The following is a 27561-nucleotide window of genomic DNA, read 5'->3' on the forward strand; positions in this document are numbered from 1 at the left end:
GCTGTTTCACACACACTCCTATTAGAGCTGAGTGCAGGCAGACATTTCCTTTGTTGGCCTCAAACTTTGATTTGATGTTTTTTTTTTCCTCACAGTTGGATGTTATTTAACGGGAGGAGATGTCAGAAATGATGGACAAGTCTGCTGAAAGCTCAGAGGGGTCCCCCAAGAGCAACGAGAAGAGGCTGAGCAACGGTGGCGAGAAGGAGAGGGTGGGCATGCTGCAGTCGTTCAGAAGGAGCGTCCGACGCCCTCTTCTATCTGGGGGCAAGGGGTCAAAGGTCAAACCCAAAGCAGACACACCCGGCATGGAGTCGGGATCACAGCCGCCTCCCTCACCCAGTGAGTAGAATCATGGTTGTCGTTAAATCTGCCGTGACATGGGATCTGTAGAACAGCTACAGCCACATGGTCTCTCAAGGTCAGAGGAAGAGGAAACACAGGGTGAGATTTGGCGTTTCCTAGCGTGACCAGCTTATCTGGCCGAGAAGTCACCAGAAGCTGTTTGGTACACATTTACAGCCGCTTCGGAAAGTATTCAGGCCCCTTCACTTTCTGTTGCGCTGAAGATTTAATTTTGAAATTTTGATCAAATCTCCACTCAATAACCCATAATGGCAAAGTGAAGACGTGTTTTTTCGAAACATTTTTTTAGACCCTTGAGAACATTTGTGCAGAACTCGATTGGAGTCCACCTGTGGCAAATTGAATTGATCTGGCATAGTTTTAGAAGGGACATGCCTGTTTTTATGAGGTCCCGCAATTCACACTGCGCGTCAGCACAAAAACCAAGCCTTGAAGTCCAAGGAACTCTCTGTAGACCTCTGTTATAAAATTGTGGTGAGGCACGAATCAGGGAAAGGGTACAAGGTGACAAAAGAGACACAAAAATTGAACCCTTTGGGCAGAACTCCAAAAACTACGTCTGGCCAACAGCAGGCTCTGCTCGTGGCTAAACCTTCCTCAGGGTGACGCACGGTGGTGGCAGCAGCATCATTGCCAAGACAACACTCGAGTGGCTCTGTGACAAGTCTCTGACTGTGCTTGTGGGGCCCAGCCAAAGCCCAGACGTAAAGCCGCCAGAACATCTGTGGAGAGACCTGAAGGTGGCAGTTCACAGACGCCGCCCGTCCAATCTGACGGAGCTTGGGAGGATCTGCCAGGGGAAAATGGGATAAACTGCCCAAATCCAGTTGTGCAAAGCTTGTAGAGACTTACCCAAGAAGACTTGATACTGTAACTACTGCAAAAGGTGCTTCTACAAAAAGTTCTAAATTAAGGGTCTAAATGCTTTTGTAAATGAGAGATTTCAGTTCCTTTTACTTTAAAGTCCGGAATAAGGAGAGAGTAGTCTCAGCACCTGCAACCTCTGTGAGAATTTAACTTCTAACCAACTGAGCTGATCTTATCAAACACCTGTCTACCTGCCTAGCTGAACGTGCTTTGCCCCAACCTGCCCCCTGTAATTCTCGTTAAATTTGTAATTTGACGCCTCGAACACTCACCAGAGAATGCATGTGAACTTGTTTCACTCAGCTGTGGGTGATACTGTCTGTGTAGGTGGAGAGAGCAATAATGTGGGAACATCGTGCAGAAAGACAAGAGAGCAGAGAAAAAGGCAGGCATCGTTACTCTTCACTAAAAAACAAAGCCCCAGTTCCTGCTGTGGCTGTAGAAATGTGACTTTATGTGGCCTCTATAGTAGATTTTATTTGGATGCAAAAGTTTGATCCTTAGGGTCTCACACTCCGTAACGGCAGCTAGAAAAAATCTGAAGGTAATCTGCTTCGGGGGATAACTGCTGGATGCAGAAGAAGTAGAAAAACACACAAAATAGATGCAGGAGAGCTGTGAACACTGCCAGCAGCTATTTTTTTTGTGTGTGTGTTAGGGTGGATTTTACCTTTAAGGCAGCGACACAAGGCTTTGACACATGGCTGTACATGAGGAAAACCTCACAACATGCACAGTGTTTATTTGCAAGTCCTAACATTTCCAAATTTCCTCGGCATTCAGCAAGGTTGCATTTAGTTGTACACGTGGGGTCATTTTATTTAGCGTAAGTCCTGTGGGTACTTTCAGTCATTTTTCTAAGGACAGGCTGGTGACTTTCACTTTTTATTCTGGAGCTAAGCCACAATAACCTGTGTGTTTTCATCGAGATTTAATCTTTGCATTCCTCAGTGGGTTTAGTTTTAGGTCACAGTGAGAACGAAGTACTGCCAAACCATGCACACGTACACCCACATAAGTGTAAATATGAACCTTAACAAAACGAAACCACATCAATTTCAAACACTAAGATTGATTTCTTTTCCTGCTGACCTGACAAAGAGCGATGTGATTGTGAAACAAGGAGCTATGCGTTCTGCTTTCATTACCAGCCTCTCCCTGCTCCTCTGACAGGTCCAAGCGCCGGCTCTCCAGTTACCTCTTCTCTGAGGAACATCGGGAGCTTCTTTCAGAAAAAAGAGGAAGACGAGACCAAGGTCACTCCACAGAAAAGCAAATCTCTTAAGCGTTCGAAGACAGGTAAAGCCATCATTTAATACCGGACAGGTTTCTCACATCAATCAGCCTCCTGGCTGCTAATAGCAAACTACTACAGACATTTGAATGGTTTTCTAGATTGTTTTAATGCACATAGCTTGTTTTTTTTTTTTTTTTACCATTACATACACTACGTTGCCAAAGGTATGCAGGCACCCCGACAAAGTATGTGGACACTTGAACTTTACGCTCATATTTGATTGTTGAACAAATATTGGGCATGAATCTGCCTCCACCCTTCTGGTGTCAGTCTTTCCACCAGATTTCTTTGGAAACCTGGCTACGGGGATTTTCTCCCATTCAGCCACAAGAACATTACCGATGTTGGGAGCTAAGTCCTGGCTCGCGGTCCTGTTCGTCCCACTGGCTCTTTGTAGGCCAGATAAGTTCCTCCACACCAAGCTGGGAGAAGCATTCCTTTATGGACCTGGGTTTTTTGTGGTCGGGGGCATTGTCATGCTGAAATAGGAAAAGGAACTGGACCTCATGGGCCCAAACCATGAAAAGCAGCCAGACCTAGAAGTAGAGTTCAAAAAAGAATCTGGGGAAGCTTGTACGCATACTTTCGGCCACATAGTGTATTCTGAAGGTACAACATGCAGCCTTTTTTTCTTCGCGGCAGGAGGTGTATATAGTTAGCATTGCACTGCTTTTCCTTAGTTAAAGTAGTTTCCACCTGCATGACACCTGTCTTTCAGGTATCAGCGTAAAGGCACGGTCACGTTTGCCTTCAATTGAACAACAGTGGACGCATTCAGCCCCCAAAAAAGGACGTAATGTGATGGTTGAGATGTGGTTAGTAAATAAAGGTTGAGCAGAGATCTCCAGTTGTAAATGGTGTGTGAAAGCAACGCTGCAGCTGGGAGTTTGGTAGTTTTATATTGTCCTCATTATGAAACACACTAGAATAATAACTCCTCTATTTTCCAAAAGCAGTGCATCAGTGTTCCTACCTGCCGACCATGTGTGTCATGCTTGCAGTTGAACAAGCGCTGACCGAGGCTAAACTCTGAACTGCAAGTTTGCTGGAGCTGGGTGCACCCAAAAAAAGGAAACACATCCTTGAACTTGAAAGCTTCGGCTAACTGTTGTTTCCATCACTGATCCTTTTCAGGTCAGGAACTTTGCTGTCCGCGTTGTGAAAATTTATCTTCGGCTTCACCGCAGAGCATTAAAGACAGTACAACACAGGGGTCAGGGCAGGGACACAAACAGCTCAGAGAGCAAAGGATCATAATCTGGGAAGCTTTATTCTTTATATTTAGTTCATATTTCTCACGTGGTTGCACCTGGGACTTTGCTATAGTTTTGTTAGCTATACTTGCTAACTTTCGGCTTTCCATACCACGTGACCATGCTGAAACATAAAATACCTTTCACCAAATTCCAAAGAAGGACACAAGTGACGTCTTTGAATGTTCTTGTTTTTTTCTGACCCACAATCCAAAACCCAAAGATATTCAGTTGACAATGATATAAAAACACAGAGAAGCAGGAAATCCTCATATTTAAGAAGCTAAAACCAATGAATGTTTCTCTGTTGGGTTTCCCTCTGAAGCATCCACAGCCAATCCTCACAGCGTAAAAAAGTGGTCTAAAATGTACGTATCTGCTCCAAGCATCGCCGTTACCATATCGGGTAAAGCAATGAAATGAAACCTGCTGTTGCCGGTGTTGGTATAATTATAGTCATTGGCCATAGTGACCATGGAAATGGACCTTGGTCACAGCAGATGTTTTGACAGGTCATTGCATTTAAAGCGCAGGTAAAAATCGATAACAGTAATAACAGCTTTACAGAACCAACATTAATGTTTTTAACCGTAAGCACCCGTGCTTTCGTTGCTATGGAGAGTCAGAACGTCTGCTGTGAAATGACCTGTCGTAAGTAGATTAAAACGTTAGTTAGTCCAGTTAGTCTCTGTGGTGGCCTGGTGGACAATAGTGGACACTGAGTTCACAACACAAGGCACTGTTGGCGCTGACACTAGAAATGGAGGGAAAACAAAAGCCCAGAAATCATCCTTGGGTCAATACAAACCAACTGGTCACATATTACTGCTGCTTTCACATAAAACTGTGTGTTTTCCCATCCTCAGATCCCAACATGTCTACGTCCAGTGACCCTTTCAGAAAATCCTTCCGTCGAACCCTGAAACTCGGCACTAAGAGGGACAAGGAAAAAACCTGCAAACAGGAGCTGCTTATAACTGACACCGAAGTCTCATGTGAGGAGAAGAAGGAGGGGAGAGAGGAGGAGGACGAGGCGGAGTTGGCGGAGATCGAGGAGATGTACACACTGCCAGAAATACCCCACACACCACTGTCAGGTATAGTCTCTCCCACAGGTTTTTAATGTCTTATTTATCCCAGGAGGGTTTGCTGTCTTGTCTCGCTCAAAGGCACCTTGGCGGTAGTTACTGTCGGTGAAATGACCACTAAACGGCCACAGAGAGGCGCAAAACGACCAATTGTGTAGGAAACGTTATCCATTTGTCCTTCAGTTTGCAACCAATGGGCTGTCAACCTTGTAAATGTTTAAAGACACTCGTAGCTGCAAGTTACGAATGCAACCTTTTTTTTCATAATGTTCCTAAACACCTTCCTGTCTCCTTCTCTGTCTTTACATTCAACTTGCGCTTCTTTATCTTTCTCTGTTTTGGCAACAGAGGCCGCCAGTGATAGGAATCTTATTCCTGGTGTGAATACACAGGGGTTCGGTTTGTCTGCATACACTGACGCCACCCTCTGACGTGTCTTACATCCTGTCTCAAAGCAGAGTCGCTGGTCAGTCAGGAGGGATTTCCTCACATTTTTAAGAATTGGGACAGTTTTCCCGCTGTTCTTCCTCTTCAGGGAGTGTATGAATAAAAGGGGGAGGGTAACATTTTTTCTTTACCCATCTTTACATTTTATTTCAGCCTTACCTTTTGAGACATTGCATGATAAAGAAACCAAGTACTTACATCAAAAAGATGTAAATATAATAGAACAGTTACTGTCTGTACAAGTTTCCCCTCATTTATGTATTCATTTGTTAGATTATTTATATATTTTCACGTTATTTATTTCTTCATAAATTTCATATGATGTCACTTTTGGGTCCCGACAAGGACGTATAAAACCACTGCCAACATGTAAACACGTGCAACCGGCCACATGACTGCTATATACACTATACATAGTAAAAGCTTATGCTCCTCTGGCACCCTCAGAGATATCTTGGTATCTGGCTTGGGTCTACCATGACACCCCATGGTAATGTCTGAGGTACCTTGGTACTACTGTATCATTACTGCGGTGCACCACAGTGCTGACGCGCCCACGTCGGGACGCGCTGCTTCACTGTAACACTCGAGCCGTGTGTGTTTGCACTCCATTTTTGCACGTTTAGATACCGTAGTAAGAACTGTTAAATTTACGCCCAAACATCTAAACATAACAGAAAATGACTGCAGGTTAGACTGTGATTCGCTACTTTCTGCTACCTCTGCATCTCTTCCAGTCACACTCGGTGGTTTACAGCCCGTCCCAGGTTGGGGTCATTTTCCTTCCACCTTACTCTCTATCCCTCAACCCTAGAGTCGGGTCATTTTCCCCGTGGAGGTGGAAAGTTTACGACCACCAGCCACGTGATCAGGTGTCTCTCCTGGACGCAATGAATGCCGAGTGTTTGGACATAACGGCAGAAGATTGTCAGGATGGACCGGGCTGCAAAAACGGTCTTTCCCAGGTGTATTTCAAGAGAGGACATGAGGTGTGATGTGGATTAGAACTTGTGGCCAAATGCAGAAGACAGTATTGACTGGCGCTGTTGTATTTCTATATCTCTAGCTATTCTATGCGCGTACGATAATAGTTTTGTATTGCATTGCTGATATTACTTTTGTTTTATTTTGTGAACCTTTGAATAACTCAATGCAAAAATGTTGAAACTGAATAAGCTGTTGAAGCTTACTGCAGCATTTCTGATTCATTTCATTCCAGTGTTGCAAATGTGAGCTCAGTACAGAGAAATGTGAGTTAGCAATCCTAAAAAACTGTTTTGGAGAGATTCACCATCCACTCTGCTTATTTCCAGTGATGCAGATCAGCAAGCTGATAGAGATGGAGGTGCTGGAGGAGGCTCACCTACACCTGCTCGCCCTGCGGCGGGAGTTCCAGCAGGAACGGGAGCAGTGTGGTGAGGACTCACCCGTGGAGCTGGTCAAGAAGGAAAAAGACCTCAACCTCCTCTATGGAGACCTGAGGAACAAGGTCAAGGCCATAGTGCGCGACTCCAACTCTCTTCCCTCCAGAAACAAGGGGCTGCTGGTCCCCGTGGCCCGCATCATCCAGGAGGAGGAGAAGAGAGCCGAGGAGCCAGGAGGGCTGCCGGGCAGCTGGATGGAGGCCTGGAGGGAGGCGGTGGCCGAGGGGGTGCAGGTGAAGGTGGAAAGCGTTTACCTGGAGCAGAGGGAGCACAGCGCCTCTTGGCTGTCTGTTCACCTGGGTCTGCTGGGTAAGGCCATCGTGGAGGACCTGGAGAATGTGAAGAGGGAGCTGCGTAGGTCTTACCCGCCCAGCTTCAAAGTCTTCAGCGCCTACGTGAAGAGCTATCACAGAGACGTCGGGCAGCATCTGAAGAAGCTGGAGCAGCAGGTGACGGAGCTGAAGGATCTGCACGCTCTGCTGGACTGGACCATCAACAGATACAAGAGGTCAGTGAATCAATACGGCCACTTCCCGGGAACACAGTGACATAGTTTACACCTGTTGACACCTGGAGGCCTCTCAGACGACCGCTCTCAGAGCATAAACCAGGACATCGAGAATGACCGATCTAAAGAGTACTTTACACTAACGTAAATATAATACAAATCATAGAAACCAGATTGGCATAACTTCCATTTCTGTTGCTTCGTTTTTTACTTTACACTACAGGTTTTTTTGGTGTTTTTTTTGGCCGTCTTTCCCTAAGACAACACGCAGTAACAGTAGCAAATAAGAAGTTTGCTACTGTTACTCAGTCAGGGCATGTTTTACATCCTGGACCCAAGCCAGCACATCAGTGGAGAGTTGAGCATTCCTAAAGTCCAACTAAAATTAAATTCCTTTTTTTTTTTTTTTTTTTTTAAATCTGCCACAGCACGCATATTTGCTCTGTAGATCTTTTGTCCTGTGAGATATTTTTGGTTTTCATGATGGCGCCCCCGTAGTTTTACTTCAATTTAACCGAACCCTGTTCTGGTGTCGGTCTACGTAGATGGAGACCTTATTTTGATACAGCAAACTAAATCTTGCATAAAGCAGCAAGGTCAGTGTTGTATCTCTGGTGGAGCGGACCGCCACACCGAGCCAACCTGTCAAGTCTCCTGCTTATCTAATTCCGACTTATCTAACAAACATGAACACACGTCTTGTCCTGCACCCCGGCTTGTCGAGTGAACATTCGCCGGGGAAAAGTGCACTGCTAACGCCAGCCTGCAGCTAATTAGCTAATTAGCTAAACAGCTAATTAGCTTAAAAAGCATGTGAACGTGTCTGCAAAAGTCACTGCAGTTCGGTCAGGTGCTTCTGTGGTCCTTACTGGAAATGTAGCGACGGAGCACGCTTGTTCAGTCCCTGCTGTCAAACGACTTTAACATCAGAATCGGTTTCCCTCTCAGGTCTACGATGTCCTCCGCGGCTCTAGAGCAGCCTCGTCAAATGTGTGAGAAGACAACCCCCAGTTATGCCATCAGGCTCACTCAGCTTGGGCTCGGCCACTGCACCTGCAAACTGGGATCATTGGGTTTTGAAAGACGTAGGTGTTTACCAGGCAGAGAGCGGGTCTAATGAAAGCCAAGTTTATAGAATCCAGGGGCTAAAACTTGGGATATTTCAGCCTCCGCTGCTTTGATTTTTAACCCTTATAAAAACCTGTCTCTTGCGAATTCCCCCGACTTCATGGACGTGCATTACTAAACTGACGGAGTACCTTCTTCTTACAGCCCGGGTCATATTTTCACTGTTATGGACATTATTCCTACAAGGTTATGATAAAATCCCACTCACCTGTGAGATTAGCACCTGGTAACACTTACGACACTGACAGTAATTGCAGTTCGATGCATTTTTGTCCCAGCATTCAAATGACATAGAGGATGACATGAGGCATTTTGGAAAGGAAAGATGAGAAGAATGACACGGAATAAAAGTCCTCGGCCAGACGCGAATCAGGGACATTATGTATACACGACCCGTCTGACTGTCTTCCTGGAAGAATTGTTTGCAGTCTCGAACTTGTCGGAAATACCCCAAACAGATCTAAAAAGGCATCTCGGCCGCCCGCGTATGAGTTCACGGATGGTGCGGACAGAGGTGTGTAGAGGACACCCGGCGACGCCCCAGCGCCACAGCGAGAGCATGAGCGGGGGAGGCGGTTAGAAAAAGAGGCAGCGGCTGCTGACGTTTGTTTGTTGCATCAGGTCAAAACTACCCAAAAACCTGAGCTCGAAACAACATTTGGGAGACAAAAAAATAAACAGCTGGTCTGATAAAAAAGAGGCACAACACTCTCCAGAGGCCAAAATGGAAAAAATATAATCAGGTCATCACATTTCTCACAGATTAGCCAATTTAAAGTACATTACACTAAAGTTAAGTTTATACTCTGCATCATACATATACTGAGACTGTTCTTACTGACTGTCACTATCACATGCACAAAGTTCATGAAAGGCGATTGGCCTTTCATGAACTTTGAGTTTCATGAACCTAAAGAAATGATGGATTCCTCCTAAACATTTTTTTTTTTGCATTTGCGATGACTGGTGTTTACAGTGCCGTACTTGCAGCGGAGAAGCCCGTGAGCCACCTGCAGCGTCTCCGGGGAAGGATTTATCGTATTTGATCAGAAATAATTGTATGTTACAACAATTCTCTCGTTCCAAAACATCACGTAAAGCTCTCGTTTCCCAAATCCCTTCAGACCCAATGAGTTCTGGTCAAATCTGACAGGAGGCGACACGTCTTCGGCATTCTTTAGTGCCCACAGATTGCAGTACAATGAAATGTTGTGAAGGTGTCTTGTTTCCACCCCCGGCAGCGAGAGGATTATGGGAAGCCTGTCCCTGCAGCCGGACATGAGGGATGAAAGCACCGACCTGCAGCTGGAGGAAAACTTCCTGGAGCAGCTGAAGGAGAAATACTGCTGCAGACTGAAGGTGAGGACACCGGCATCGTATCGTCTGTAATTTTTTTTTCAGGTCTTCGGGGGTTTTCGTTACCTCGTAGAGTTATTAAAAGCTTACACTTTTTTTTTTAAGACCCAGTATTTTTTTCACGAGGATTCAGGATTTCTCGGTAATGGCCTCAATCTATCTACGGCCCTGGGAGCGCTGAGTGATGAGATAATATAAAGTGTGTCTCCAGTGGAGGATCAGAAGACTTGGTGTCTAACTCGATGCTGGTGAACACGGGCCCGAGGCATTAGTTTGACAAGATGAGTCAAAATAGAGACCTCATTTCATCATATTTAACCTCGACTCATCTCAGTGCACTTTTCTATTTTTCCGGCCTTGAGTATTAAATAGATCAATCGGACATTATGAAGTAAAATAATCGTGCGAAAGAATACAGATGCTATATTTAAACATTAAATTGTCATTTTAAAATGTCCTTCTTCTGAAATTTCGTAACATAATTTCTCTCAGTGAATTTTTTATTTCATAACGTCGCTTTTCATTATGTGATTATGTGGAGGGAGCACAGAGAGCTGAATCCACACAATAAAGACTAATGATCATGCTGTGATTCATTTCACTTCATAGTGGAGTTGAGATATAAACACTGAGATCCACGTTTTCATCTACCTCTTGGCTCTGAGGTGGAAATTGTTGCCCATCTCTACAAATATTCACCCCACCCTGCTTTTCTCCACTGGTCACTGCAGCTGGACATGAGATCTTCGCTCGACAGCCTCATTGAACTTGAAAAGGAAGAAGTTTGGAGGGACTGCAGAACTCCAGGGAAGGAGGAGGACTTCCTCAACTCCCCGCTTCATATGGACATCTGGACGGTACGCTATCACGTGTTTTCTTCATGTGGTTAAGACCAAAACATCTTTCCAAAAGTTTTCTTGAAATATCACATGGTAGGTTTGCTTTACTGTATTCAAAATCAAGCATAAATGTCGGAAAACGTATGTGCTAAAAGTAATGTATAATTATTTTTTTTTAGCAGACACATCCTGACCATCGGTTAAAGTCTGCCTTTATGAAAGCACACAAGTACCTAAAATACACAGGAGATATAATCTCGTTTTTTTGGAAGAAAAGTGTCTGTGCATCTTCATTTTGCTTAAAAGCATTCCTTAAACTTTTTCTGTTTCAAAAGATATTTCAAAAACAAGAAAATTAAATACTTATGTATTAGTAAATGCAATATTTATTTCTAAATACGCACCTTTGTTGTTAGGCCTGATAATGATTCAGATATTCTTGTTTTCTATGTGGCTTAACAGGTTTGAGTTTATGTTTTTTTCCCAGTTCTGTTGTTGCTGTTTGTGCTCCCTTTTTTTTCCTTCAAATTATTATTTGTGTTTATTTTTGTGGTTGTCAGTTTGCTTTTTCTTGTATTTGTGTCTCCCTCCAAAATCAAATGGCCAAGTATCCAATCATCAAGCCTTACGGTCTGCGGGGTGAATTTCAGTGTCAGGGGAACATTGAACTTAATCCGGCGAGGACACAGTTCGGTGTCGAGATGACGCCAGTGAGATGTTTTGTCTGATCCAACCCGGCGCAACACAGTGTTTCGCCCACGTAGCGGCAGCAGAGAGCTTCACTTTGACTTTGACACTGTTTTGGTTTCTCTCTCTAGAAAGTGGAGGGAATCGTTGTTAACTCTAAACAAATTGATGCTCAGCTGGAACAGAGAGTCATCTCTTCCTGCCTCGAGGAATTGAAACAGTTCCCCAAAAGGTACGTCAGCACCGAACAAAAAAAGAAAAAAGAAAACACACAATGAATGTGTACGTATACTTAAAGTTATTAATGTACTCTATGTTTACTGATAGTAAATGTGAGAATAATTTTCACTTTGTTACTTTTGACAAATATTCAGCCTGCAGGGTCATCCAAGGCATCTTAGAGAGGAAGGCTGCCACCTCATCGCATAGCAATAGAACAGAAACACGTGAAATGAGCTGAAAGACACAACAGTGCCCCCCCCCCCCCCATTTTGGCAGATTTGAGTCTTTGAGACTTGAGCCATTGTTGTATCTTAACAGTGGGTCAAATGATTGTGTTTAGTGACACAATGATGAAACCACCAAGAGTAATAACAAGCTCTACAAAGCTTTTCAGCCTCTTTTAGTTCATTGTTTCGGTTTTTCTATCAGTCTTATTAGTTACCAACACATAACCACTAAATAAGTAACAACATATAAAAGTTTGTCTTCAATTTCACGCTCCAAGTCTTTAAAGGGCTTTTTTTTTTTTTCATTGACTCATTCATAACAACTTATTTCAGTTCTTCTAGTATCTATAAGAACAATAAGAGACAATAGGCTCCTGGGCACAGACATGTAAAAGGCCCCCCCGCCCCTCCATACATAGGTGCAAGACACGCAGACTGAAAGCTGCCACGTCATTTGCAGCCGTTTTGTGTCTCTTTGGGGTCACTGTGAGTCTCTTTGTAGTTTGTTGTTCGCAATCGCTTCAGACTGAAGCTCTGGCCCCTGGGGCCCCCACGCCTGTTCAGTAATCCTTCCATGACGCCAAGTACATAAGACTGTCGTCACTTCTATTTATTTAATTTATGAGAGAGGAGGTCAAAGGACGAATATCAGTGCCAGACCGGAGGAATAAGTAAAACAACATTTTCAATTCTCTGTTTCTTCTTGGGGAAGGAAACTGTTGCCTGCAACAAGATAAAATCCCAAAAGTATTTAAAAACATGAATAAAGAAGTAAAAGAAGAAGGAGAAGCACTGGGGGGAATCTGCCCACTGCAAAACAAAACAAAGACATCAAAAAACTACCCTGCCCTCATGCAATAACCACAGTTGCACCATTTTCCAATGAAGCAATTTGAGAAGATTCCCCTTGTTTATTTTTACCTGAATCACGCAACTCCACAGTTTTGCATCCAGAAAAGCTCATGTATGAAGATCATGTGTCCATCCTCTCTTTCATCATTCTTTATCTAAAAAAAAAAAAAAAGGGAGAGAGAGAGACAGATCAGTTAAAACTCCCGATTCCTCCTCTTCCTCTCCACAGCACAACATAGAGCAGAAAAAAGAAAATAAGACATAAACATCAACATTCATCTGTTGTCTCAGAATATCCAGAGTAAGACGAAAGAAAACTTGTGCAGCTTGTGCAATAACTAAATCAAGGGGTGTATCTTTGAAAGCTTGTTGTTGTCATTCACTGGCAGAGATTTTCATTCTCCGCAGAAACAACAGCTCATTTTTAGAACTATTTAGAATGTTTTATTTCACATTGTTAAAGAGCTATCTCGAATTGTTGAGTTTTACGAGTGATGGAACTTATTAGATGCCCCGGTTTGTGGTTTTCCAACATTTCAGTTCGTTGTCCTGTGATGCAGGGTCCTTAGTTTCCCTCCGTGTCGTCTCTTGCTTTTCATCCTGCCACTAACGCCTCTCTGGCTCCGTCCCTTACTTACGCAAGTATCGGCTGCAGAGCTGGTCACAGCATCAACTACACGGGCATCACCATTTATCTTTGCTCAGCCGTTCGATCAGTAACGTTTAGTGTCCGGGGCACTTTCCAAACCGCGACCACGGCTTTAAAGTTTTGTATATTTTGTATTAACGTGCCTGTGCACTCACAGATTCACTGTATCGTTGTTCTCAATACTCATCCTTGCACTTCTAATAAAGCACCTTGCCATACGAACACAAGACAATATATGTAGTATCTACAGTACCAGACCTGGACTGACCATGTACGGCATATTACCAGGCACTATTAGTTTTTAGTTTTGGTTTCAGTTACTGGTCAAATATTTTAGCAATTTTTCTGTAATTTTTTGTCTTAACAACCTCTCTGAGTGTCTGTTGTGTGTCTTTTATTCTTGTGATTCTTGTGTGCATTCTTTTTTTAATTGGGATTAATAATCAATCTACGCTACATATCTACCTACTGTCAGATGTTCCCGTTAATTTGTCCACACCCACGTAGGTCTGTCCTCTGTCAATTTTGTGATCATTATGCTTTATGGATGAACTTGATTTCACTAAATGTTTATGAAGTTGAATGGTGAATTTCCCTTTTGTGGATTTGGGAATTTGTCTGACAGGCTGAATCCATCTCGCTCCTCCTGTAACCTGAGCCTCGTCTGTCCTCTGCAGGTTTGAGCTGGAGTTCAAGCGTCACTGCAGCGCTCTCCGACCGCAGCCGCTTTGGGCTAAGTATCAGATAACCTACATCAACAGCTTCACCGCTCTACAGTAAGTCTACAGTAAGACTTCCTGCACAGCGTTAAACCAAAACAAAAGTGACAGCCCGCCTCCCTCCCCCGGAAAAAGTCACCAGACTCACCCAGAGAGGATGTGAGTGTGGGGCGAACCGTTTACCCCCTGTTTTAAGATCCTGATAAAGATGTGTGATTTATTATGCCCTCAGTGGAGTTTAGAGCCCCAGTTCTTCAGGTTAAGCTAACCAGAAAAAAAGGAAATACTACTTATGGCTTATGCTACTTTATGGTTTTTCTTATGGTTAATAGTTACAGAAAGTTAATTGTATCTAAATACAACAGAATTTCACTTTATTGTCCACGAGAGTGAGAACTGTCTTTAGCTCACGAATATGTTATAGCGGCACAAAGACGACCCAACAAAACAACACACGTGGTAAAAGAACACCGTCAAAGTGTAAAACACAGTAGATTAGTGAAAAACGCAAATGCAATGCTGAAAAAAACAAAGCTTAAATCGTTAGAATATAAAATAAAACACTGCAGAGCAAGATGCCTTGCTCACAAATAACATCAAATTAATAGTGCAGGCAGTGGGTATGAGAAGGGTCTTTCCTGATCTCCTTTTGTCCCGTAAGTCTCCGTCAGTCCTCGCCGTGACCCTCAGGAGTAGAATTAACCAGTGGCACTCATCACATTAGCTCAGTGTATTCAAAACAGTGGAGTAACCCCCTGTGCTGACCTCCTGTCAAGAGCAGCTTTAATCAGCTTTAATGCGCAACCAAAAAAAACTCAAGTTCCACTTACTAGCCTTTTTCCGGAATTTTAAGCTGCAATCTAAGCTCAGCAATCTCCATGTACTGAGGAGGATCATGTTATAGGGGTTGAAAGCTCCGGAAAAAGCTCACACCTTAAGTCACACTTTTCTCGTAACATGTTTTGAGTTTTTATTTTGAAGGTCAGCCATACCAGAAGTTACTTTCTTATTAACCTGGACAGTTTAACAAACTGCCTTTGTCAATTATCCTGTTATATTTTAGTTTAGTGGATTATGATTATTTTAAATCGTTTCCTTCTTCTGTATCTTGATGGAAAACAAAAAATAAATCGCACGAAGCAAAGGAACGGTCTAGGAGGCAGACTGGGGAGCATATTGTGAGAATCAGTGTCTGGGTGATTCATCTCCGAGCTATGCTTGACATTTTTCCACTCGGCTTGGACTAGTGGTAGTCGCTTGTTCCTTTAAAGTGCAGAGCAGAGGCACGAGGTTGGTGCCACTTGCATCTGACTGGATGAGACGGCGTAAATGTGCCAGCCCTTGAGAAAGGGCCGCCCTAATGGGATTTCGGGGAATCGGGGCGGTGAGCGTGAAACGCTGGCGTGTAACCTGCACGTGAGGAGAAAGAACAGAGACCACACTCGCCTGCTAAACCTCCAAAACCCCCCCAGCTGCCTTGTCTGTTTTCGTCCTTGTCATTGTGGGGTATTGAGTGTAGACTGATGAGAGAAAAAATTAATTGAAACCATTTTAAGGGGTCTGAAGGCTTTCTGAGTGCCCCGTACAGGCGTCCTCGAATGGCCCGTCACAAACCACATCTGCTTTCGCTGTGACTGACAAGAGCAGCCGGTGGTGGTTAGTGTGCTCTCGGTCCTTTCTCTTTCCCGTGCTGATTACATGCCAGCGTTTCACAACCGCCACCCTTTTTTTTTTTTTCCTCCAAGGCTGCAACGAATGCACCGTAGATGCACCGTCATGCAGCAGGAAACCTTCAGGAGAAATTTGATGAAAAACACTGAGAACAAAAAAAACAAACAAACAAAAAAAACGGCAAAATAATCACCTCATTATGTCGATTTTTTTAGGCTGAGTTTTATTTACGATCAAATTGAAGAAAATCTGAGGACATGTTTGGACAAAGAAGAAAATGTCAAAAACGCAAATAGATTAAAATAAAAATAAAATCAAGACAGTGTAAAAACCATTTTCATTTTGGGGTCCGAAGCGTTGCAACAAAACAGGTCGTTTGTGCTCAATAATGCCAATCGAGACCAAATAAGTGGACGTCTTACACATGATCCTTTTCATCATTTATTTTTTCTCTCTCTCTTTTTTGAACCTAGTGGGTTTTGAAATCTCGCAGCGATTGCCAGGCTACAGGGGGGGGGTTTACACGGGATTCCCCCCATTCAGGCTTAGTCCAGCCAAAGAACAATAAATACATATCTTCTCACTCAGTTTTAAGGAGACTATTCATAACTTTCCTTTCTTAGTAGAAACATTTCACAGGGAGGTCTCGGATTATCTGAAGCAACTGGGACACTGTTTCTGGAGAACCACATTCCGGTGGAGTCTTTCAGGATTGCAGTGAACTGAAATATCTCAACAACTACCGGGGGGATTACTATGAGATTTCACTTAGCTACTCATTGGTCCCCAGAGGATGAGTCGTAGAGACTTTGGTGATTCCCTGACTTTTCCTGTAGCGCCACCACGGGGTTGACATTTATGACAAGGGGCCTAAAAGAAGACCTCTTTGGTCAAAAGATTGGGAACCGCTGGTCTAGTCCTGTAATTTAAAAGAACTTTTTTCCAATATTTTGTGTGTAAAATCTTAATTTGGAAAGTTCCTAGTAACTCCTGCTGTAAGACTAATGTAATGGAGTACAAAGTGCAAGAATTCAGTGTGAAATGTAGATGAGCTAAAGTAAAAGCTGCTAAAAATTGTACCCAAGTGTAGTTCTCAAGTTATTGTCACATTTTGCTCATAATGCTCAAAGTGTAACTGAACTAAACAAGTCATATGTATCATATGTATGCGTTATTATCTCAAAAACTGAGGCTTTTCCGTGTCCCGTTGTCCCGTTTCAACTCCTGCAGGCAGCACATGGAGGGGTACGGGGGAGCCTGTCCAGATGAGGTGGAGGGGTTCAGAAAAGAGGTGAACTGGCTGATCGTCAGGCTCACGCAGGGCCTGGAGGACCAGTTCAAAGACGATGTCAAGGTACGATAGCGGATCGTCGGATCAAATTCTGTCCAGGTTATAGGTGAAATCCCAGATTCCGGTTTTCATCGATTCATTTCCTCATACGCAGCAGCCGTTCTCCATTGTGGTTTCTAAAAAGGGAATTGTAAAGGGGATGCTACTTTTCTGAATCCTTAATCAAAAACATGGTTTACCGTATAACACCACAAAAAAGCAAGCGCGGGGACAAGTGAAAACAGGATGTAAGACGGTGAACTCCTAATCAGAGGTGAACTGACACAACACGTCACTGGTGACTTCCTTACATGTTAATGTTTAGTTAATGTCTGGTTAAGCTTAGGCACAAAACCACACAGTTAAAATTAGAGAAACATCGCAGCCACGGTTGAACAAAACCAACACTGACTCACGGCAGGAAGACTTACGCAGGCCCGTTTGTCTCAAACAGGGGGACTGCGTGAGTCTTCCTGCCGTCAGATGCTGGACACTTTATGTCCAACCATTCAGCGCTGACCTTGCCGAGAGGTTCTGTGGTATTTTTATCTGTGTGGTATTTTTCCGTTGTGATTCCGAGAGACGTCGGTCATAATCCACATTCCACAAGAGGTGGCTTTCAGTTAGGTCCATAAGTATATGGACAACGACTGAGCACCTATTGTTCATGCCGGTCTGCACAACACATGACGGGCAGAGCTTTACCGTGTGCGCGTTGCAAGACGGGACCACCAGCTGCAGACACGAGTCCCTTTAGTCTGAGGCAAGTGGGAGAGTTGCAGGCATCTAAATAAGCAAGAATAAAAACATCCCTCCAATCTAGAGAAAGTAAAAGCTATTGTTTTTAACAACATGCTTGACATTTTTCATTTTGAGCCATTGTTCTGTGCTGTTGTCCAGCCGTATCTGAGGAGGATGATGACGAGGAAGTGGCTCACGGATGATGAAGATTTTGATCAGCTTTACAGGCGGACAAAGCTGCTTTCCGAGAACTGCGCTCTCATGAGGCCTCCACATGTCCAGGTGAGGAGGAACGAGACGTCACACTTTATTGAATTTATTCCAGCTCAATCATTCAACTTACAAGAAAGACTCCCACCTGTTAATCATGATTGGCTACTTGCCATAGTGAGTAGCCAATAAGGAGCTGATGTAGTTCTCAGTTAGGGCCAAATATCTGCTGGTATTTTTCCAGTCCTCATTAGACAAATCGAGTACAGCTGGAACCTTCAATGAAAAAAACAAAAAAAATAAAAAATTGACAGGAGATTTTAGGTTTGTTAAGGTTTTATATTTGGGGTTAGGTTTGGCTTAATGAGTGCAAAAGATGCAAGAAGATTAAATAAAAATGAATTGAAGTGATAAGGTTTTCACTGATAAAAGTAATTGCTTTGAATGTCTGCAGAGGAAATCCTTATTTACTTTTCGTTGACCCTTTTGGAAGTTCCAGTGTATCAAACTGGGCACCATTGTTATTTTGCCGGATGCCGCAACTGCAGAAAACATTGCAGTTAGAGGACTAGACCCCGGCAACAGGCACGAATGAATAGCTGGAAGTAGGGGTGTCAGCGCAAACGATCTGACGGCTGCTCGTCGCCTGACGGACGAATAAAGACACCAGTGCCTCCCGGGGATGCTCACATTCCCCCTTTTTTTGTGTGCCTATCCTGTTATTCAGCCATCTATCTCCCTTCGTGTGTGTGCTCGTTGTGTTTCTCGACGACAGCCGTTTGCCAGCCGGCTGCACTACCACGTGGTGAGGGACTACATCGGCCAGCTGATGAAGAACAACTACTCCTGCAAGAACCGGAAACACGAGAAGGCGGCGGCCAAGATCCGTCGGCAGTGGGATAAACTTGTTGACGTGTTTGAGGACATGGTAATAAACTCTTTACTCCCCCATCAACAAGAGCAACATCTTCTCTGTTTGACCTGCACACGAATAGAGGAAAAGAAGGAAAAATATTTTTGGAGCCAACAATTTATTTCACAGTGTACCACAGTTGATCTAAACAGGTTTAATATAAAAGTAATAAAGTGCCGCTTTACACATTGATGCATCAGTATTAATAATCTAATAATCTTTTAATAGATACTTTAGTGATTTCGTATTGGACTTTCATAAAGTTGGGGGGGGGGGCTAACAGGAGACATTAAAAAGGAGTTGTCAAAACGAAGTATTCTGACTTTTACTCCCCAGACTACACCCTCTGATGAGTTATCAGACTTCAGAGCGCTGATTCCACCGGATGAGTGGCGCCCCTCATGATGAATAAACTGACCTTTAAGTGTAAATCAGTCGAGTTCCTCTCTAAAGGGGTATTTTTAAGGATATTTTTTGGTACATTTTATTTCAGTGCCATGTACGAAAGTTAAAGTGTACTCCAAATACTGACAGATAGATAGATAGATAGATAGACGACAACTTTCATTTTTCTAACACCTATAAAGATTATTGAAAAAGTTGTACTGTGGTAATTCCATTAATTTGTTACCATATTGAAGTCATGGTCAAAACAGAACAAGGTTCATGTCATTATAACAATATTCTTGAATTCTTATTTTGAAAAAAATGAATGTAAGTACCACTAAATCTTAATTTGTTTTCGCCATGGCAACTCTTTCTGTTTAAAAAAATTCAAAACATATTCAAACTTAGCAGCAGCAGCACACTCACTATTTTTGATTTTTGTTTTTTTTTTAATTTTGTTTTGTTTTTTCTGTTGTAGGGTTCGACTCACAAGTGGCTGTACCCAGTAGGAGACGACCTGAGCAACATCATCGGTCAGAAAAACAAGGCGGACATAAAGGACCAAATTAAACCTTTAGTGGAGCATTACCCTGATTTCAGGTAAGCATTTCTAACTCACTCATTAAGACGCAATAAATCTGCAAGAGAAATATGCAGTGAAAGAAGACTAAATCCAAGAAAAGTCCATCTGTCCATCTGTTTTCCATTCTCACTTATACTCTTTGGGACTGCAGGAAGATGGGTGCTATCCCATCATGCCCTAGGTGACAGGAATGGTAGGTCACCAGTCTATAACAGGGAGCACTCCAAAACCAGACTAGAGCGGTGTTGGTTTGTACCCATTTGGTCATAGTTTCCATTCTCAAGTGGAGTATGGACCAACACTTAAAAGATGCTGAAAGACAAAATTAAAGATGGGTTGCAATGATAGTTGCGTAGATTGCTGGTATAACATGTTTGTAATTTTGCTGTTCCCCAAATTTACTGTTTAGTTGCATAATCGCACAACTCCTCTTCAAAAAAAAGCTGATTTAACATCACACCTGCCAAATCATATGGCCCCTACGATAATTTTTTCCAGGTTTTTTACCCCCCCCCCCCGTGCCGCCACATAACAAGCTGGACAAATGGAGCACAACAACATATAGTGAAACACATTCACACTCAAACTCACTCCTGTGGACAGTTTTTGGATTTTTGGGTGTGGGAGGAAACTGAGGCACCAAAAGGAAGCAAATGAAGAAAAAAAAAAAACTGCTAACATCAGCATGATACCATGCTCACAGTGACAGTTCTAATATCCTGATGTTCAGCAACATTAATGTTTATCATGTTCACCGTCTGAGTTTAGCCTGTTAGCAAGCTAACATTCGCAAATTAGCACAGAACGCAAAGTACAGCTGAGGCTGATGGAAATGTAGTTAGCTTTGCAGGTATTTGGTCATAGATCAAGGTATTAGATTAATTGGCATTTTGACCTGATAATGGCGTTATATGAAAAGTCAGGGGATCACCAAAGCGATTACAGTTCATCCTGAGGGCAACATGAATGTCTGTATCAAACACTATGGCAATCCAATCTAATAACTGTGAGATATTTCACACAAAAAAAAAAAAGTGACCTTCTTGGTGGCACTAGAGGAATGGTCAGGGGGATCACCAAAGTCCTTAGGATTCATCCTCTGGTGTCATGAATGTCTGTATAAATTTAGGTGGAAATCCATCGAACAGACGTTGAGTCTTTTGAATTTATCCTGTTGAAGGGAACTTGAATATCTATAGTGAATTTCCGGGCTATCCATTTGATAGTTTCCAAGAAAAGTCAGGATCATCATAATCAGTAGCATTTCTTAACTAGACATCTACCTCACGTTCGTCTAGGGTGAATAACATCAGCTTTTACAAAATAACCATCCAGGAAATACTGGATAAGCGGTGAAGACAAACCTTCGGGAGGTTCTGATCCAGCAGTTTATGTCAAGGAAGCTCAGTAAAGGCCAAGGTCATATGGATTGAAGAGGGGTGGGTTGTGTGTTTCCCCAAGCACCAGCAGTCAGTTTCTAATAAACCAAGCGGGTTTGTTAAAGTGGAATTTAGATGGAGGTTACCAGAGTAATGTAACATGTCTGTGTTGAAAGGCAGTGGTTTAGTTGTGTCAGACAACTCAAAACAGTATTTTTGACACAACAAAAACAACAAAAAAAAATCCAAAATGAAGAAATTTAACCAACATCCTGATTTTCATTTCTTTTTGAAAGACTTAAAAATTGTCAATGCTTCCCCTTTGTGATTTTAAAGGTTTTAGACAAAGTTGCTTCTGTTTAGATGGTTGAGAGACAGGTCACCAGATCAAACTTGGACAGGAATCCCCCCTTTTCGGATTCAAATAAGCCCAAGCGGATGTAAAATGCTAGAAGTAAAATAATATAACCAGGAGAATGAGGAAGAGAAGTATGTTTCAGTAATCGATTTACCAAGAACAGAAAGCAGAGGTCATTCAGCGTTAACATAAATCCCCTGACATTTGTCAGGAGGAAGATCTAGTCCAAGCACAGGCAACATCTACAAGATGATTCTCAAAGGAAATATCATGTTTTTGGATTAAAGATTAAAAAGGGAGCAGAACATGTGGGTTGAGTGCTAAAACTTTTTTGCAAAATAACTTATTATAACCTAACCTTAACTCCAATAAACTGAACCATTTACATGGAAAATGTACTGTATTACCTGGAGTTAATGGCCGTGAGATGGTGTCGACCTCTGCTCTGTTAACCGGGATGTTAACAGTTGAGTTGCAGTTGATCAAACTGCAGACATGTGAGGGGACATGTGAGTCAAACAGGCGAAATAAACCGAGCGATGCAATGGCGTCATTGAGCCGAGACCTCTGAAATCCGTTCAGGTCATTTTACTGTGGTGATAGATCACACTAGGGCCTTCGCTGTTTGTAATGTTTCTTTCTCAGCACTAAAACTAAGAACCAATAGGCTCCTTGACCTGCCCAGAAGAAAAACAAAAAACAAAACTTGATTTTGTTATTTTAAGATAATGCAAACTCCACTCAGAACATGTTCTCTCCATCAGTGATTCAACCGTTTCCTGCGCTAAATGAAACATCCTGGTGGATTCCCGTGAGCCAGGAGGACACACCTCCCACAATCTCAGCTTCATCAATTACTTTTGCTCTGGAGACAAGCTGATGTAGCTGTAAGACTCTTTAAAAATGACCGGAGGGTTGAACCATTGTTTTAGGATTGGAAAGAGAGAAATGCTGAACCTGTGGATAGGGCTACCATGGCTACTGTGCACTGCACGCAGGATTTTTGCCTCATCCCTGCTCTGAAACTTTAAATTTCAACTTTAGCTTTGATCGTCGTGACCATTCTGCGTGCGAGATGTCAGTTGCAAGCGACATTACCACTAAGGAACCTGTGACTGACGAAAAGGGCAAAAAAAGTTTAATGTACCCAATGCTTCTTAATTTTTTTTTTTTTTTCCCCAAACACAATAACTGCCAGTTCCATCCTTTATGTGAAATACACCGTCCCACCCATCGGACACTTTGGCCTTGGTGGCTCTACTGCAGGTGTTCTGGTTTGTACCAGACTCAGTCTTCACAAGATTCTAAGGTTCCGGATTCTATCTGTGCAAACCATTTTAGGATCCTCATATCGCTGCAGCTAAAATCTACAGTGTCTGCAGGACCTGTCGCTGCCATTCGCTGGTTAGAGGAGGCATGTCTCTCTGAACCATGTGAGTCCACCAGGAGTACGAGTGCCCGTCTCCAGACGTGAGACCCTGTGAAACATCCAAAACAAACCAAGACTATACTTTCATTTCTTTAGTTGTGGAGTTGAGAAATGTGTTTCTAAAGAGTCCAGTCTCGCTGCGAGGCAGTGAAAAGTTGAGCTGTTTCCTTCAGAGCAGGACTTTTTCTTCCTCATTGTTGAAGATTGTTCAATGTTTTGAAAGAAGACAGTGATTAAGGAAACATGATCTGAGTGGACTATTATGTTGCTATAAGAAAACTGAAAGTTATGGATGTCCTGAAACTTTTTTTTTTTTTTTCAGCAATCCAGTTTACCTCCATATATGCTGCAACAGCATTTGGCTTGCTTCTTTATATTTGGCTTGCTTCTATATATAATTTTTTTTTTTTTTTTTTTTAAAAACACCTGACTTCCTCATTTTTCCGTGCTGATGAAAACAACTTTACTCTCTGTAGCGGGCGGATGTCTGAATGTGTGCGCCCCACTTGCAGTCTCTAATTTGAGGAATGTGCAATAATTGTCAAAGTCAAAGGAAAAAGCCATTTTCCAAGTTCTAATACTTTTGTCCATGTGTAAATTGTTCAGTCATCTCTTGTTATAGAACAAGTATATGTCCAAGAAAATCAAATTTTTCTCTAAAACAGGACAACATTTTTGATGACTCATCTTGAACTCAAGGGCTTTCACATGAATTTGTCCAATCAAATGTGACTGTGGCCACTAGCTAACCTGGGACATCACATAAAACCAACTTAAATGTTAGCTCATGGGTTGTATGTGGCAAGCAGAGCAAAACTATCACGGTAAGAGGTATGTATCTGGATGTCAAGGGATTTAAAATCAAATGTGAAAGATTTGATTTCAGTCCCGCAAAACATTCTGTTTCACTCAGAAATATGTCACTTAATAGAAGAAAAAGACAACCTCCAATCCACTGTGACTTTAGACAGTGTGTATTTTAATTAATCAGGGAAGGTTGCCACCATGGCACCAAACTCTAACAAAATAGACCTTCTGACCTTCTGTGCTCCTCTTCACCCCAGACACGCTCATGTGAGTTATTTCACATGAGTTTTAAAGTTAAATTATTTGGACTATACGAGATTTCCTAAAGGACTGCAACATGCCTGGGACCAGCTTTAACCAAACCTCCAAACACCTGTTTCAAGATTTTACTTTAAATGAAGACCTGTTTGCGCTTAACCCCACGACCCTACATGACAAAGGATTGCATACCAACACCCAACGTTCACCAACGCAGATGTGTCCACTTATGGTGCCTGATTAGACCCCCTCTCAGGGTAGAAACGCAGAGAAGGCAGCCGGCTGGCCTCCAGCGGCCGACTGCGGGAGCTTTCTGCATGTTTCTACCCTGTGGACTGTGTGGGCTTGTAAAAATTACTATCTACGAGTGTATTTACATCTCATTATACCACCTTTATGTCACGTCATTTCAACCCTAATTACAAGCTGAGTGGGAGAAACCGTTCACATCATCCTCCGACTTGTAATTTCAAGTCAGAGATATCGGGACTTTTCTGACACCTATGGTATTTCCCACCTGGTGAGAAGAACTGCAGACACGTCAACAAACATTTGCAGAATGGCTCCAAAAGCACCACCGCTGGCAGTTACATCAACATAAAATCCAATCTTAAAGCTAACGCAATCTGTTAGTTTTCGTATCTGTATTCACTTGGTAACAAACTGCTACAAATACATAACAAAAAAAAAACAAAAACAAACTCACCCTAGAATAACGTGTGGACACTCACAAGTCAGAATAAGAGGCACTTTTTCCTCTTCTTCCCATTCTGCATTGTGTGGATTAGTAAAAATTCAAGCAGTTCCCGGTATGGCTCCATCCAACTTGAACCTGAATACACCTGTGTGGGTGTGCACAGGTGTTTCAGTGTCACATGATTAGACCTATTCTCAGGGCTCATGTGCAGGCTGTGATTGATTGATTGATATCTCCTTCACTCTCCCCTCAGTATTGTTGGATTTGTTAGAGCTGGACAACTTAAACCTTTAACCTTTTTATCAGCACGTGGCAGTAAGAGAACGCAGGTTAATTTCTAATTTTCTGAATTGCGCACAAATTCAGTCTCAGAGGTGTAATTGTTATTGAAAAACACTTAGAAGGTCTAAAGTCAAGTTTTGTTTTTCCCTTTAATCAAATCAGAATAACCCCACTCAGAACATGTTTTCTCCATCAGTGTCTCAAACACAAACACTGAACAGTCATCAACAGTGGAGAAGAAACAAAGTCTTCCCACCAGTTTCCTGCTCTGAAGGAAACATCTGAGCTCTTCATCGTGGGCAGCGAGACCAGACTCTTTAGAAACACATTTCTCAAATCAACAACTAAAGAAATGATCCCTGAAAGTATAGTCTTGGTTTGTTTTGGATGTTTCTCAGGGTCTTATATCTACAGACGAGCACTTTCACTCCTGGTGAGCTCCTGTGAGTCACAAGGACAAACCTCCCACAATCACAGTAACAAACAACTTTTCCTTCAGGTACTGTGTTAGAAAAATGCAAGAAATTGCAAAGTCCAGTGTGAGTAAAACATCCATGAGTTTAAAGGCGAATGTTTGGCATCTTTGCTTTAAAAATGACAGAACAATTATCAAAACTGTTTTCTGTTGATTCATTGATTAATCGCCTAATGTTGATGCTGCTGTGGCACCACAGTGGTCTCAGTGAAAAAAAGGAGGAGGTTGCATTTCAAAACTTTCGACATTTCAGAAATGTCACTAAAAGAGGAAAACAAGCCAAACAAGAAATAAAAAAATGCCATTGCATAAGTAGGTGAACATCTTCATTTTATTTGCATATGGGGCACTTTTGTCTTTTAAGAAAGCATTGAGAAATAAATATGATTTAACATAAGTTCAGAACATTCTTTAAGTTGCATTTTATTAAAGCAAGTAGCTGTCCACTCAGAACATGTTTCCCCAACCAGTATCTCATTGAGAAACACTGAACAGTCCTCAACAGTGGAGAAGAAACAAAGTCTTCCCACCAGCTTCCTGCTCTGAAGGAAACATCTGAGCTCTTCATCGTGGGCAGCGAGACCAGACTCTTTAGAAACACATTTCTCAACACAAGAACTACAGAAATGATCCCTGAAAGTATAGTCTTGGCTTGTTTTGGATGTTTCTCAGGGTCTTATATCTACAGACGAGCACTTTCACTCCTGGTGAGCTCCAGTGAGTCACAAGGACAAACCTCCCACAATCACAGTAACAAACAACTTTTCCTTCAGGTACTGTGTTAGAAAAATGCAAGAAATCGCAAAGTCCAGTGTGAGTAAAACATCCATGAGTTTAAAGGCGAATGTTTGGCATCTTTGCTTTAAAAATGACAGAACAATTATCAAAACTGTTTTCTGTTGATTCATTGATTAATCGACTAATGCTGATGCTGCTGTGGCACCACAGTGGTCTCAGTGAAATAAACAAGGTGGTTGCATTTCAAGACTTTCGACATTTCAAAAATGTCACTAAAAGAGGAAAATAAGCTAAACAAGAAACAAAAAAATGCCATTGCATAAGTAGGTGAACATCTTCATTTTATTTGCATATGGGGCACTTATCTTTTAAGAGAGCATTGAGCTCCCCAAAAAAAAATATGATTTAACATAAGCTCAGAACCTTCTTTAAGTTGCACTTTGTTAAAGCAAGTAGCTGTCCACTCAGAACATGTTTCCCCAACCAGTATCTCATTGAGAAACACTGAACAGTCCTCAACAGTGGAGAAGAAACAAAGTCTTCCCACCAGCTTCCTGCTCTGAAGGAAACATCTGAACTCTTCATCGTGGGCAGCGAGACCAGACTCTTTAGAAACACATTTCTCAAATCAACAACTAAAGAAATGATCCCTGAAAGTATAGTCTTGGCTTGTTTTGGATGTTTCTCAGGGTCTTATATCTACAGACGAGCACTTTCACTCCTGGTGAGCTCCAGTGAATCACAAGGACAAACCTCCCACAATCACAGTAACAAACAACTTTTCCTTCAGGTACTGTGTTAGAAAAATGCAAGAAATTGCAAAGTCCAGTGTGAGTAAAACATCCATGAGTTTAAAGGCTAATCAGATGATTCATTATCAATTAATCTGCTATTTATTTTTTTCGATTAATCAAATAATGGTTCAGTCTATGAAATGTCACCAAATAGTGAAAATAAGTGCCATCACAACTTCCCAGGGCTCAAAGTTACGCATTCAAATGTCCAAAAACCCAGATGTGGTCTCACTGAAATAAAAGATGAACCAGACCAGACTCTTTAGAAACACATTTCAAGTCAACACATCTCAAGTCAACAACTAAAGAAATGACCCCTGAAAAGATTTGCTTTAGCTGTTTCTCAGCGTCTTTTGCCTGGAGACGGGTACTTTAACTGTTGGTGGACTTCTTTTCTTCAGAAAGATATGCCTCCTTTAACCAGTGACAAATTTAACTTTTACTTTTGTGGGTCATTGCTGCCATGACTCTGTTGTATTTCAGAAAATGTTCCTTATAGGCCTCAGTGACCTGCAAAAAAATCTGTCGTGGTGCATTTCCAAGTAAACTAGACAAATTTGCAGTGATGAAGAAGCATGAA

The 27561-nt window shown here is 42.3% G+C and overlaps 1 protein-coding gene, 1 long non-coding RNA gene, 3 other non-coding genes and 1 pseudogene across 5 annotated transcripts in view; 2 read left to right on the forward strand and 4 right to left on the reverse strand.

The window, feature by feature from the left end:
• Positions 1-280: 280 nt before the first annotated feature.
• Positions 281-27561, forward strand: part of exoc3l4 (exocyst complex component 3-like 4) — a 28645-nt gene continuing 1364 nt past the window's right edge. Inside the window, exons 1-12 of the mRNA XM_040136389.1 lie at positions 281-342; positions 2407-2532; positions 4650-4880; positions 6632-7250; positions 9620-9737; positions 10466-10591; positions 11392-11492; positions 13888-13986; positions 16831-16954; positions 17831-17953; positions 18657-18809; positions 19660-19781. Of these exons, the coding sequence (XP_039992323.1) occupies positions 309-342; positions 2407-2532; positions 4650-4880; positions 6632-7250; positions 9620-9737; positions 10466-10591; positions 11392-11492; positions 13888-13986; positions 16831-16954; positions 17831-17953; positions 18657-18809; positions 19660-19781 (1976 nt within the window). The 5' untranslated portion in view covers positions 281-308. The remainder of the gene's footprint in view (positions 343-2406; positions 2533-4649; positions 4881-6631; positions 7251-9619; positions 9738-10465; positions 10592-11391; positions 11493-13887; positions 13987-16830; positions 16955-17830; positions 17954-18656; positions 18810-19659; positions 19782-27561) is intronic.
• On the reverse strand, positions 18180-24895 carry LOC120794972. The gene is made up of 3 exons (XR_005708186.1): positions 24702-24895; positions 21909-21988; positions 18180-18862 (listed from the first exon to the last, which is right to left on the reverse strand). It is a non-coding gene; the product is annotated as an uncharacterized LOC120794972 (long non-coding RNA).
• Positions 23003-23187, forward strand: LOC120795974 (annotated as a pseudogene).
• LOC120795988 lies at positions 25143-25349 on the reverse strand. Its single transcript, XR_005708318.1, has one exon. It is a non-coding gene; the product is annotated as a small nucleolar RNA U3 (small nucleolar RNA).
• On the reverse strand, positions 25892-26098 carry LOC120795970. Its single transcript, XR_005708305.1, has one exon. It is a non-coding gene; the product is annotated as a small nucleolar RNA U3 (small nucleolar RNA).
• LOC120795967 lies at positions 26647-26853 on the reverse strand. The gene has a single exon (XR_005708302.1). It is a non-coding gene; the product is annotated as a small nucleolar RNA U3 (small nucleolar RNA).

The sequence above is a fragment of the Xiphias gladius genome, chromosome 10 (assembly GCF_016859285.1).
Source record: "Xiphias gladius isolate SHS-SW01 ecotype Sanya breed wild chromosome 10, ASM1685928v1, whole genome shotgun sequence".
Taxonomy (NCBI): domain Eukaryota; kingdom Metazoa; phylum Chordata; class Actinopteri; order Istiophoriformes; family Xiphiidae; genus Xiphias; species Xiphias gladius.